Source organism: Tauraco erythrolophus, chromosome 1 (genome assembly GCF_009769465.1).
Source record: "Tauraco erythrolophus isolate bTauEry1 chromosome 1, bTauEry1.pri, whole genome shotgun sequence".
In the NCBI taxonomy this organism is placed as follows: domain Eukaryota; kingdom Metazoa; phylum Chordata; class Aves; order Musophagiformes; family Musophagidae; genus Tauraco; species Tauraco erythrolophus.
In genome coordinates this window covers 34,631,905-34,645,333 of record NC_141465.1, presented here as the reverse complement: position 1 = coordinate 34,645,333, position 13,429 = coordinate 34,631,905, and the positions used below count along the sequence as shown (strand labels likewise).

The following is a 13,429-nucleotide window of genomic DNA, read 5'->3' as shown; positions in this document are numbered from 1 at the left end:
AGGGGAAACGGGGACAGGTGCGGCCACGTGACGGGGGCTGGCCAATCGGGAGGCAGCTCCCCTTCCCCCTGCCAAGGGGAGGCGGTGGTTAGGTGAGAGATCCCGCCTCGCGCGACGGGAAGGGGCGCGCGCAGTGGGGCGGCCGGCCCCGCCCCGCGGAGGCGCCCCTCGGGAGGGAGGGGTGGGGGGGCGGTGCCGGCGGCGGCCGGAGAGCGGGGAGCGTTCCCCCCACCGTCGCCCCCCCGCCTCACCCCCTTCTCCAATCCGGCTGGATCCTGTTGCGATGCCGCTGGCGCTGCTGGGATGGGGGGGGGGGAGGGGGGGCGGTTTCCCTGCGCAGCGAGGCTGGCTTGCAGGCGGTTCCAGCGGCTCGCCGTGAGGCACCCAGCGCGCGCAGCAGCCGGGCGGGAGCCGCCGCAGCTCCAGGGGTCGCGGCCGGCAGCTGCTGCCGCGCAGCCTCGCCATGCCGAAGAGAAAGGTGAAGGCGTGAGCGAGCGGAGCCGCCGGCGGGGAACTGCGCTGCCCGAGGCGGCTTCTCTCCACCGCCGCAGGGACGGGCGGGTGTCGGGGGGAGGGGAGGCGGGGGGCGGTCTGAGCGCGCGGGGAAGGGGCTCGGAGGGAAGCGGCGGCTCCGTAGGAATCGGTGCTGTGGCGGCTGCCGCCGCTCGCTGACTGGGGCCGGTGCTTTTCCCCTCGCCAGCCAGCCCCGTACCGCGTGACGGGGGCCTGCTGGGGGCGGCAGCGGGGTCTGGAAGGTTCGGCGAGCTCTCGCCGGGCGCTTCGACTCTCCGGGGCTGGAAATCCGAAAGCGGCGGCGGCGGCGGCAGCGGGAAGGGGCGGGCGGGGGGGCGGGCGAGCGAGCGGCGGCGTCACGCGCCCGCCCCGCCGGCGGCGCGAGGCGCCTGCGCCGCCTGAGGCGCGCTGTTTGTGTTGGCAGGTGACGGTGGCGGACGGGGAGGCCCCCGCCGAGGTACGTGCCCGGGGCGGGGCGGGGGCGGGCAGGGCCCGGCCCGGCCCCGCCCGCTCACGCCGTTTCTCTCTCTCTCTCTCTCCCTTGTGTGTAGCCGAAGAGGCGGTCGGCGCGGCTGTCCGCTGTGAGTACGGGAGCGAGAGGGGCGTGTCATGGCGGGAGGGTGGGCGGGGGGGGTGCCTTCCTGTACCGAAAAGGGGAGCACCGAGGGCTGAACTTCTTTCTCTTACTCGTTCTTTCTTCTCAGAAACCTGCTCCTGCCAAGGCAGAGCCGAAACCGAAAAAGTCAGCGGCAAAGGTGAGAGTCACTGGGGAGCGGGGGGGGGGGCGGCGAGGAGGTGGTCGAGCTCGTTGCGCACGCGCGCGGCGGTGACCCGTTTCGCGTTGTCCACGCACCGTGTCCGAAAGTTTTTGCTTGTCGTCGCGTGTTCCTCGTGGGAGCGTTTATTGAGCTGAGGAAGTGTTTTCAGATGCTTGTGCTCATATCTACAGGTACGTTTCACCTCTGGTTGATCAGATCCTTATCAAGCACTCAGTCTTGAGTAGAAACGTGGGCACTGATGGTAGTTTGGTACTGAGTAGAACTACTGGGATGTTGAAGCAACTGTACATAGGATTGCATTTCATCACTGTCTAATAAAAGGGGATAAAATATATTAACAGCGTAAAGCAGTGCATCAGAACAGGAAAAAAAATTCAATTACTTAGGCAGCTGCTGAAAAAGATTTGAGTTTCCATTCATGTAGTCTAGCTTTCAGGTCTCTGTATGTGTGAGCGTGGTTTAGTGTAATCCTTCAGTTTTTCAGTATTGTCTGCACAATGCAATAGCTGAGGTGTAAAATTTTTGTTTCTTGGGAGAAATGAAAGAGGCTTTGTATCTGTCGGCTTATTGGTATAGGTGTTTTTAAGTGTTCCTTTGTGATTGTAAGCTTTGCGTTTTAATGTATGGATGAAGAGCATTTCAAGTACACTAATACAGAACTCCACTTTGCAGACTTTTTGATGTTTTTGTTTTATTAATCCTACTGAACAGTTACTTATCAGTAATGCACCTTCATTTCAATGGTTTGAATATCAGTGGGCTCCTATTCTCTGCGTTTTAAGCCTAAAGAATCTGAGGAAGCTTTCCAGTTTTACTTCAGTTCTGATTCTCTTATTTTCAGTGTCTTTGTGTGGTGCATCTAATTCTTAATGCTGCTAGTTGATGCTGAGTGATAGGCATGATACTGACTTGCTGCTTATAACAACTTTACTTCTAGAAAGAAACACTTCCACAGTTCATAGCTGGGAACATGTTGATACATCACAAACAATTGTCATCTTAGACATGAGGTCCGCATGGAATGCTGTCTTATTGTGAACATGTGAACTTTTTTTTTTTAATTACTATTTACCATTGGCAATTCAAATAAATGCATAACTTTTTAAACTTTTGATACTCTTTGTTCTAAAACTCATGCTGACACTAAAATCTTTTGTCATTTGGAAACTTTCTCATTGTTAATGTAAAAATCTTTTTTTGTTCTGATTGTGTTTTACTTTTCCAGCTTCAATATTTTCTCTCATTTTAGCTATCTCTGGGCTTTCTTTAAATAAGTTGCAGAAGTATTTCACTGTTATATACCAGTCAAATGATAGATTTAATTTAAAAAAAAAATATCTTTTTTTCTGCATTTAATCTATCAAAGATGCTTCTTTGATTCAACTTTGTAACCTTTTTAAAACTCTCCTGACAGTATTTTTTCTGGCTGGGAGAAGTTTGCTCATTGTGGAGTTATGTGGTGTTTTTTTAAAATAAATTTTAATGAAGAAAAATATATTTTGACAATCAAAACACAGAAGCCTACATGTTGTGAAATTGTCTGTTACCTGAATTTGTAATACTGACTTAAGACTTTAGCCTTTATAACTTTTTACAGGGATTTTTTTTTTCCCATTAGTGTGTTTCAGCTGGGTTTTTGTGCTTTCGAGGATGTAAAAAATAATAAACACTTTCTAAAAATAGAAACAAAGAATTTCTTAGAAGTTTTGTGGACCTTGACAATTTAGTTATCTGGCACAAGATGCTTCAGCATAGATGATTGATTGTTTTATTTTTTATCATGCATCTCCTGCATATATGATGTAGCTTATTGCATGTTTGTATCTGGTGGTGTAAAACACGTAGAACTTTTGCCCAATAGCTGCAATTGGTTGATGAAATCGTATTTTCAGTGTTTTACATGAACATTCATGTAAAATAGGAAGTATATTGAGATAGCTATTAAAAAGTTGTATTTGTGAAGTAAGGAAGTTGCATGTTTTCTGTAAGGAAGAATGCTTGGAGTGAAGATAGTACGGAATACTTCTGACCAAACAGTTCCTAATAGCAATCTGAGATACACATTTCTACAGTACTTAAAATATACAAAAATGAAAACCTTATTTTTTGGAGTGAATTTTAGGTCAGAGACAACAAATGAGGACATAATTTGAAGAACATACTTATGAAATGCACACAATATTTTTAATGATATTAGACATACTTTAAGGTAGACCAGTGTAGTGATCTTCTGCTTAGAGGTATAAATGCATTATTTTCTCTTGTCACTTACTCATGTTGCACCAGAAAAAGTGTTTGTCATTTATTGAGAAGTTTTGTTAGTATTTTTAAATAGTGTTTGACAGATGGTGTCAAAACCAGTGCATTTATGTAATTCTGAAGTGATAGAAATATTTTTTAAGTAGGGGGATCAGCTGGAGGACAGGCGAACTTTGTAGCATTTGGTTGCTGTAAGGAATGTCTTGGAGGGGGTATTACACATTATATGAAATAGCTCTTGAACAAATAATTCTTCCCTCCCCATTTAACAACAGTCATGTAGGTACAGAGGATATGACCGAGATACTAACAAAGGAGCACCGAAAACGATGCTTCTAGGTGATGTGTTTATTTAGGTGAAGTTACTGAAATTCCCATCTATCAACTTAAGAGGAAAAAGAGAGTTTGAAATGTATGATATTTACAAAGTGGAAAGACTGTGTTGCTGGGGTTTTTTTATGTGCCATGAGGTTAAATCATATATTATAAATTGCTCTGCCTAGGCACTGGAATCTAGTTATCTTCTCATCCCAGTTTGATTCACTCATTTTCCTGACTATCTGAAGCTGTGATTGTTTGTCTATACATAGTTTGGAAAACTTTTTTGGCAGTTGAAGTATGTATTAGCTCGTTGGTTTTTGATAGTAGCTCTTGCTGTTTAGCAAGTCTGTCATGGTTTTGTGTAGTTTTGATTATTTTCAAAGCTTAACTAGTAGGTGATACTAATTTACTTACTGGAAATTTATTTCATTGCAGGATAAATCTGAGGACAAGAAAGCTCAATCAAAGGGGAAAAAGGGGCCTAAAGGAAAACAGTCAGAAGAGACAAACCAAGAACAAAAGGACAACTTGCCTGCAGAAAATGGGGAAGCTAAAAGTGAGGAGGTAAAGTTGTCTGTATTCTTTGGTGCAAAGCAGCTGGGTAACTTCCTGTACTGGTGTATCCAAACATCTATCAGAAATATACGCAGTTCTTGTAATAGAATCTATTTCTGCCAAAAGAAAGATGTAGGCTATTAAAATATCAGTAGATACACCTGGAAAATTCTAGTTACCTCAATAAGAGTTGCAGTGATGTGATAACAGTCCCTGAAATTAAGAGAAAAGATGAGAATTTTACTGAAGGTCTGATATAGGATAACGTCTTTCAGAGGGGGTCTGTTTTCCTTGCGGGTAGGTCTTGGCGAAATAATACATACAGGGTGTACAGAGGGGATGTTGCTTTGTGTGTGTGTGTGTGGAGGGGCATCTTGTCTTCATAGGGTTTGGTCTGGGTTTTAGTCTGCCTTTGCTGTTACTAAGAGAGGTTCCTTCTTGCTACAGCAGTTTTCATTTTCTTGGCACTGGAAGCAGTTTTCACAGAAAACCCAAAGTTGAAATGATTTAACCAAAGTTGAGATAACACTTACAGGAGTCGTAGAGACATTGCTGGTAGAAGGGACAGATTGGTGCAGAGATGGAAGAGAAAGTGCAAGAACTACTAATAATTGTTGTTGCTGAAGAGATGAATGTGCCAAATCAGTCCTGGCTATGATACTGTGCTAAAATGGCTGCATTGCTGAAGTTATTGGAGTCACTGATCATCTAACTTGAAACATCCTCCACACTGTATTCTTTTTCTGCAATGTGGACATAATTTAGTTTCAAATTTAGGACAAGATCTGTAGGGAGGAGCAGTGCCTCTTATTAGAGCAGCTGTTAACAACTGGACGAAACTCAAATTTCATGTGGTAACAGGCCTAGAATTAGTCCCAGGATTCTGCAATACTGAATGCCTCACTCATTTTAATTAGTTCAGTGGAGTTTGATCAGATAATCAGGTGATTTATTTTTTTTTTAATTTAAATGTGTGATTCATGCTTCCTGTCTGGTTGTTGCATTGAAAAGTGTTGTGGTTGGTTTTTTTTTTGTTGTTTTTGGTTTTTTTTTTTAAGACTGGGGGGGGAAAAAGTCTAAATTCTATCACACTGATCTATTAGTGTGCGGATCTTTAAGTAGAAGAAAAGAGTATTTGGTTTTTAGGTAGATGATGGGTTTTGGTGGGTGAGGAAGGTACAAGATGGTACTTGAGTGTACAAGACAACTTACTGTAGGGTAACAGTTTTTCATGTGTAAGGTTACAGTGTGATCTTTGTGGAAAAGTTGTGCTATAACTAGGAATTCCTTAGTTGACTTAACTTTCTGTGTAGCTGTGGCTCTGTATTACTATCGCATAATTTGTTTTTTTAATTTGTGCATGTAGCATTTCAGCAATACCAAAGTTAAATTTGGCAATGTTTCTTAAGTAGAGTCTGTTTAATACACTAGTGCAGAGAAGATGTAAATTTACAAGGAATGGATGATGGCTTCTGGGGCGCATCTTCATGCCAGTCTCACGTTGGTCACACCAGCCAAAACTGCAGGATTAACATAACACTTAAGTCTAGAAGAGGTGGAGTTACAGTCTGTCCTGCTGGACATTATTGTTTTCCGTCAGGACAATAGTGTCAGTGATGCTATTGTTAGTCCACGATCTGGTGAAGGGCCAGTGACAACTTCTGATGACACCCATGGAGACTAATGCCTGGGAATGGAAATGGCTTCCGTACTCCATCCTTCAAAAGGTTCCTCCAGGTGGCAGTAAAGACTGAACGGGTGTTTGGGTTCCTGTTTGCGTACTGCTGTGATGAAACAATCTATCCCGCTGGTGGTGCTGCAAAGCTTTGGAATAATTAAATTAAGTACAATTTTATTCTTAATACGTATGCTACGTTCCCTTTTTTTAAACATACATTGCACATGCAGTGACTTTTCCAATCTAAGTGGAGTTGTAATGTAAATCGATTAAGTTCGTATGAACTTGTTCTGGAGTTGAGGTGTGGCATATAGAGACTTGATTTGAAACCAATATAGCTCTGCTGCCACAGTTCAGCTTCACTGAATGCATTTTTACAAAATTGTATTTAATTTAATGCTGTACTGTGTTTCTAAGTCTTAGTTACTTTAAAACATGGTGGGATTTGAGAACACGTTAACAGTGCTGCACTGAAAATTAATTGCATGAAGCATATCCATAGTGTCCTTTTGAAACACCCTATATGCAGGGATTTTAGCTTGGTAGGTTAAAAAGCCGCCTTTTCCTGTCATAAAGGCAGTAATAATTGAAATGGGCTTTGTTGTTTAAAAAAAAAAAAAAAATCCTTTGCACTGTGTGTTGAGTAATAACAATAGCAATGTTCTGAAATTCATACGGATGCATCTGAGGAGACAGCAGCCTTTTCAAGATAGCTTGTTTTTAGTAGGTCATTATCCCAAAGAAACAAGCAGATCATGACACCAGTTCATTAAGACTGTGAAGCATGGTGTGCAGAAACAAGTCACGGTTGTTCTGTATGTCGCGTTAGCTAACTCGTGCATTAAAAATATTACAGACTAAGAGGCTGAGTCGCTTAGAAACTGCCTACGCTGAAGTGTTCTGTTTTTTTCTCTTCTTTTCAGACCCCAGCATCTGATGCAGCAGTAGAGAAAGAAGCTAAGTCTGAGTAACACCTGGTACCAAGTCTTCAATTGATGGTCCTTACACCTTTCTTCTTGTACAATTCAGAGGAATATTTTTATCAACTATTTTGTAAAGGCAAGTTTTTTAGTAGTTCTAGAAAACACATTTTTAAAAAGGAGAGAATCCCAACTCAGCCCATTTTTTTACATATTTAGATAAGTGTAAATGCTTTTTTTTAAGTGGTAAAATCATGTGCTGGTTGTCTGTTTTCTATGAAACCAGAAATTAATGGCATGTTACATGAAGGAGGGGGTTTTGAAGTCTTGATTGGGCTTCACGTTCCATAGACTGTGAGGGACAGTTTTTCTATCCTATTAAATGAAGCATAACACAGATCAGACTTCGGAATTCATAATGGTATGTTGAGAATGTCTTAACATTTTAGTTATTTATCTATGGTTGTACCATCAGTAGAATTGTCTATCTAATAAAACTGCTCCCTAGTGTTGGATTTCTTGCTGAGTGATGTATATCTGTGACAAAGATATTTTTGGTAGTTGCAGCTTTATTTTTTTTCAACAAGTTTGTAGCTGTTATGCAAAAGATTGGAAACTTTTATTACATCTTTAAATACTGACTAGGTAAAAGTTTCTGTATTCGAGATACTGGAACTTCATATCCAGTTTTGAAGGACAGCTTGTCTATAAAGATGAAACAAAAAATATTTGAAATAGTCTTAGAAAAAAAATGAGAATTACTGTTTTTAGATTTAAAAAACTATGTGAATAAAAACAATTGTAAAATTGTTCGTAGTGTCTGTTATCACCGAACAAAAGCCAAATAAATCTATCTTGATTATGAAAGGATGTTTCTGTAGCTCCTGCATTGACTATGACAACTCACAATATTAGTGTAGTTTTTGATTCTTAACCGTATGCTTAATGATGTTAAAAATGTACTTTTCAAGAGATAGGTGGTAATGCAGGGAGTGAGTAGCAAGGGGAAAACTAGTTGCAGTCTTAATCTGGACTTCCAGTTTGGAAGCTGATAGGCTAGTGCTGTTTCTGTTATCGTAAAAAAAAAAAAAAGTCAGTAATTAGTAAGCATCACATGTTTGCATATGCAGTCATGTGTAAATAACTGCTTTAAGGAAGGTGCACAAAGCAACCTCTTGAACGTTAACTGATCAGATGGTGTTGCTGTTGTGTTGGAACTGTATTGGCATCTCCTCAAATCCTGCCTTAAAATCAGTAAAGCTTCAGATGTGTTGTGTTTTCGCCCAGCTGGCAACTAAATGCCACACAGCCGCTCACTCACCCTCCCCCACCCCTGGGTAATGGGGAAGAGAATTAAAGGGGAAAAGGGAAGGAGCCTTGTGGCTTGAGATAATAACAATAATATAAAATTAAAATTAATAATGATAATATGTGAATATAGATGTATAATGATAATAATATATACAAGCAAGTGATCCACAGGGTAATTGCTCACCACCTGGTGATCCACACCTGTCCCGTTCTGGCAAATTATCCCAAAACAGCTGAGTCCTGACACTGCAATCGCAGATGAGTGAGAGGCCCGAAAAGAGAACAAGACAGGTAGCACTCCCAGAGGCAGAGAGTGAGAGCCCCTAGAAGAGCAAAGCCACCTTCTTTCCAGTGAACCCTCATCTATATACTGGGCATGACGCTGCATGATATGGAATACTCCATTGGCCAATTTAGCCCTCAATCCTAACTCTAAGTCCAAATTGTAAGGGGAGTTGTGGGCCCTTTGTCCCAGCCATTCTCCCTCCCAGCCTGTTGTGCTCCTGTACACTAGTAAAAATACGAGAAGCTGAAAAGTCATTGATGTCTCAATGTCAACTATAAACACCAGAGCGCCATCAACGTTCTTCTCATAGTGAATCCCAGACTAAAACCAGAATGCAGAGCTCTTCTAGCTGCTGAAAAGAAAAACTAACTCTGTACAGCCCAGCTGAAACCAGGACAAGATGCCTGGGGAAAAAGGCCCAGGCTGTGACCTCCCCCAGGTAGCTGAGTGTCCATAATGGAAGCCACAGAGGATGAGCCAGGGAACAGCCTGGGCTGTCCGGTGAGCTTACCATGCTGTGAGCAATGGCACCCACTCTGTCAGGCTGCAGGCGACAGAGCGTGGTTTTGCATAAAACAGCTGTGCTGAGAGCTAATTCATGGAGTACAACAAAACTGTCCTGATTCTTCCTTGCTGTATCTGAGAAATTTAAATCAATCTTGTTGAAGATTTAACAGCCCTTCATCAGAAGGGGCACATTAAGAATATATTACTTAACCTTAAAAAATTAAATCCAGTACAGCATTACTGCAGTTCTGCCACAGAGCGCAGGTTTGTTCAGGGTTTTTTTTCCCCTCACTTCATGTGATTTTGTTGTATTGCAGCAGGTAGTAGTGTGGTTTTATTTTACCGGTCTATTTGACGCCGGTCTGACAACTGTCAGCCTTGTCATGGGAGGAGTCAGGATCAAAAAGTAACATTCTGTCTTTGTTTCTTCTCTTCTCTTCTTAACTGAGAACTTGTTTACGCTCTTAACACCTGCAAGCACAGTATCTGTTTCCTGTATATTTTTGGTGCCTTCCTCAAATTGTCGTAATTGCTTCTTAAAAAAAACCCTTTAGTTTCACTTCTAACTTATTTTCTTAAAGAATGCTTTCATTTGAGAAAGCGTGTTGCCATTTTTACCTCTTCAATATTTAAGCAATGTTTAACTTTAGCTTATACAGAAGATGTCCACCAGCGCTGGGCCACAACATGCTTCTGGTCCAATCCCACCACAGCTGTGTTCCTAGCAGAGTGCCCCTGGCTTTGGCAGTGGCTTTGGCCTCAAGTTCTTGGATATTCCAAAACTCTAAACTTATGCCATTTTTTTAAACTCCTCTGACTTCCCCCAAGTTCCCCTCCAGTTACCTTATTTGTTGGTTTAATTTAGTAGTAGCATGACATAGCTACATGACATGTGTTGTGGTTTTAGCAAGTCAGAAACCCATGACTAATAAACTTACAGGTAAAAACCCCCAAATAACCTCTTTCACCTCCTCTTACTGAATGCCTACTTTTCATGTGTTTTGAGACTCTGATGTTGAGATCCTCTTAACTTTCAGCATCTTCTAACATCTATTGTGCACTGTTCAATTTATTGTAACTGCCCTCTAATACTTACTCTTGAAGACAAAAAGTTATTTCTTATTTTATGATGGAAGTGAAAAGACTTGACGAGGGTAAATCAGTGACAGCGTATCTCTCGTAGGAGAGATGAATTTTCATGCTAGCAGAAGGAAAGGGCAGCGGTAGTTGCATGAGGAGCACAGGAGTCCTTGATCTGTTTTGAGCAACGCAGCCCACTTGACGTGGTAAAGAAGGAAATATGTTGTCCTAACTACATAATGTACGTCTAGTAAGTACGTCGGTGAATCAACTATGAATTTTGATTGATTCTGCAACAGATGGGAGTTGCCCTTCACAACTCTTAATGCAGGATTCTCTTAATTAACATAAAGATATCTACTGTTTGGGCACCCTTTGAGGAGAGAGGGGGAAAAAAAAAAAGCTCTCAAAGCATTCTCCAGCCATCAGAAGCAGTTCACTTGTGGAGAAAGAAATCTAAATTCAAGCTAAACATGTTGTACCCCATAAAGAAAGTTACATAAATGACAGCTACTATTGCCTTCTCCACATAGCATGAAACGCCAATGTGGAAAAAAAACAGCCACTTAGGCTACTGGGAAAATGAGGAATTGTATATATTGGCACTAGCTCTCAATTCTGCCTGTGGAGAATTGGATTGGAAGGCATTTAGATTTGTCTGACAAGAATTTCCATGGGCATGCTTCAGAAAAAGCATTCTTTCCTGTACCACACCAGAAATGTATTTGCTCTGTGCAACTAAGGTATGGAGCAACAGCTAATGCAGATTTGCATACATATACATAACGGAGAACTATCCATTTCGAAATAAACATAAAGAGAACAAAACATGCTTCTGTGAAGTTGCTCAATCATATTCATATGCTGCTACTAGTTGTTCTGGTTAAGACAGTGCTGTTCCATACATTTTCACGCTGCACCATTCTGGAATTCATTTTCTAGTGTCAACTAGATCACAGCTCCTTTAAACACGAATGCAGCCAGGACACTGAAGTGCATCCAAGTTTAGCTAATGAATGTTGATTTGTTTGGCAATGAAACCTAGAGGAACGCAGGTGGCCTCTAAGCATGATGTAGCTGAAGCTTGCGACAATACAGCACGCTGAAAACCGTGGATCTCTTTTAAAAGAGAGATCTTTAATGGGCAGGACACTTTTTTTTTTTTCCCCTGTACCTGAACTGTGATGCGAGAGGACTAATGAGGCAGGGAGGTGACAAGCAGGAAGTGGAGGCACTAGTCTGCCTTCCAGGACATGTCTGGGGAAACTGCCTGCTGTTGGGCCTGCACCTCAGGTGTACAAAAGCTCTTTGTCAAAAGCTGAAAGCACACCTGAAGCAGTGAGATCAATAAAATACATTTATATGTCTACAATGATATGTAAAAATATTTTACTTCTGAGGTTCTAAAAATGCATACCAAGCCACCGCAGGTGGGGAATGGAAAAACAAAGGAACAGCTCAGATTTACAATACTGCGTGAGTGTAGCCCTTCTTGCTACACTTACATTAGAGTTCATGCTGCGCAGAGGTAAAAAACAACTGTAAGAAAAAAAATATCTCCCATAAACAGGCTCCCAAAGCTGCAGTGGGGTGGAGGTGGCGCTGGCATCTGTTTGCAGAGGCAGTGAAGGGCACTGGGGCAAAGCTGCCCATTTTGGAAAGCAGATGCCAGTGAAGTGATACCTTCCTCGAGAGGGGTGAGGGAACAGCGCTTCCTGAACTGAGGTGTAGGGTAGCCGAGGTGCCCTGAGCCTCACACCCAAGGAGCCTCGGTGGTATAGGAGAACACCCGTCAGCCTGACGAGTTAGGAGACGTGCCTCAAGAGGCACACAGGAGCCAGAAGACAATCGATCCCGTGATTTGGTGATGCGGCGGTTGTAAACACACTTGCGCCGCTGCCCGAGCCGTTCCCGAGCTCCACCAGCTCAGGACAGGCACCAGCGCACCCAACGCCCCGGCGGCCCCGGGCACACCCGGGGAAGCTCAAGGCAACGTGCTCCACGACGAACGTCCGGGCCCCGCCGCGTCCCGCGGAACCGCCAGCCCCGCAGCCGGCTCCCGGCACCTCGCTACGGGCTGCGGCGTGTCCCCACCGGAGCGCTGACCCGGCCGGAGGGAGGACACGCCGCCAGCCTCGGGGCGACCGGCGACAGCTGCGGGGCTCCCGCCTCCTTCCCAGCGCGCCCGCGCGCTCCTGGCCCTCACAGCCCCAGCAACGGCTGCGCCGCGCGCTCCCGAACGCGGCCCGCGGCACCTCCCCTACCTCACAGAGCGGCCCCGCCCACCAGCGCCCCGTCACCAACCGCCTTCCGCGCGCAATCCTTCCGCGCCCGGGCCTCTCGTTCCCCCACCGGACGCTTCCTCTTCCCCCCCGCTCGCCCTCCGCCGCCCGCCCCGCGCGCTTCCCGCGGCCACACGCGCACCCTCCCCCCGCTCTCCCCGCGCGCCGGTCCCCGGGGCTCCCGGGACGGGGACTACTTTTCCTTCCGCCCTCCCGCGGGCGTGCCCGGCGCAGGTGGCGGCGGCAGCGCCGTGGCCGGTCGCGCGGCGGCGATGGCGGCGGCGCCGCCGAGGCTGCGCTAGCGCCAGCGCGGGGGGAGGGGAGCCGGAGCGCGAGCGAGCGCGAGCGAGGCGTCCGGCGGGGGGCGGGGGCGGCTCGCTCCCGCGCGCGGAGGAGAGGGGAGGGGAGGGGAAGGGAAAGGAAGGGAAGGGGGGGGGCGGCTGGCGGTGGGGGAGGGGCGGCGCTGACAGGGCTATGCCGAGCCGGGCCCGGCCCGCGCCAGGCGCCGCCTGAGCCCTAATCCCTGCCCGGGCAGCGGCGGCCGGCGCCAGCAGCGATTGTGCCCAGCGAGCGAGCGAGCGGCAGCCGCTGGGCCAGGGCCGCCATGGCTGAGCCCTCCTCGGCCTCTTCCCGCTCTGGCGGCGGCGTGTCCCTGCCGCTCATTGAATCAGGTAAAACCGCCGGGGCGCGAGCGGCCGCGGGCTGGGGCGAGAGCTGCCGCCGGTGCCGCCCGCCGCTCCCTGACGCCATCTTCCTGACCGTGATTATGAATTACAGTCACCCCGGGGGCTCGCCCCCCCCGCTCCGGCCGGCCCCGGACTCATCCCCCGTCTCTCCCCGTGTCTCTTGCAGAGCTCTACTTCCTCATCGCTCGGTTCCTGACCACCGGGCCCTGCCGGAGGGCGCTGACGGTGAGTACGGGGCTGCCGCACGCTCAC

General features: G+C 46.0%; 2 protein-coding genes across 3 annotated transcripts in view; both read left to right on the top strand.

Moving 5' to 3' along the window:
• The first annotated feature begins 447 nt into the window (after positions 1 to 447).
• HMGN1 (high mobility group nucleosome binding domain 1) lies at positions 448 to 7,928 on the top strand. Of its 2 annotated transcripts, none has more exons than XM_086608140.1 (6): positions 448 to 478; positions 938 to 970; positions 1,065 to 1,094; positions 1,218 to 1,268; positions 4,308 to 4,436; positions 7,029 to 7,928. In XM_086608140.1, the coding sequence occupies exons 1-6, from the start codon at positions 464 to 466 to the stop codon at positions 7,074 to 7,076; spliced, it is 306 nt and encodes a 101-aa protein (XP_086464266.1). In that variant the 5' UTR covers positions 448 to 463; the 3' UTR covers positions 7,077 to 7,928. The 2 variants fall into 2 exon arrangements, with proteins under 2 accessions (XP_086464266.1, XP_086464274.1); XM_086608148.1 differs by having other exon boundaries at positions 464 to 484.
• A 5,167-nt stretch (positions 7,929 to 13,095) lies between these two features.
• BRWD1 (bromodomain and WD repeat domain containing 1) overlaps positions 13,096 to 13,429 on the top strand; it is a 67,291-nt gene continuing 66,957 nt past the window's right edge. Inside the window, exons 1-2 of the mRNA XM_086618249.1 lie at positions 13,096 to 13,162; positions 13,344 to 13,402. Coding sequence (XP_086474375.1) covers positions 13,096 to 13,162; positions 13,344 to 13,402 — 126 coding nt within the window. The remainder of the gene's footprint in view (positions 13,163 to 13,343; positions 13,403 to 13,429) is intronic.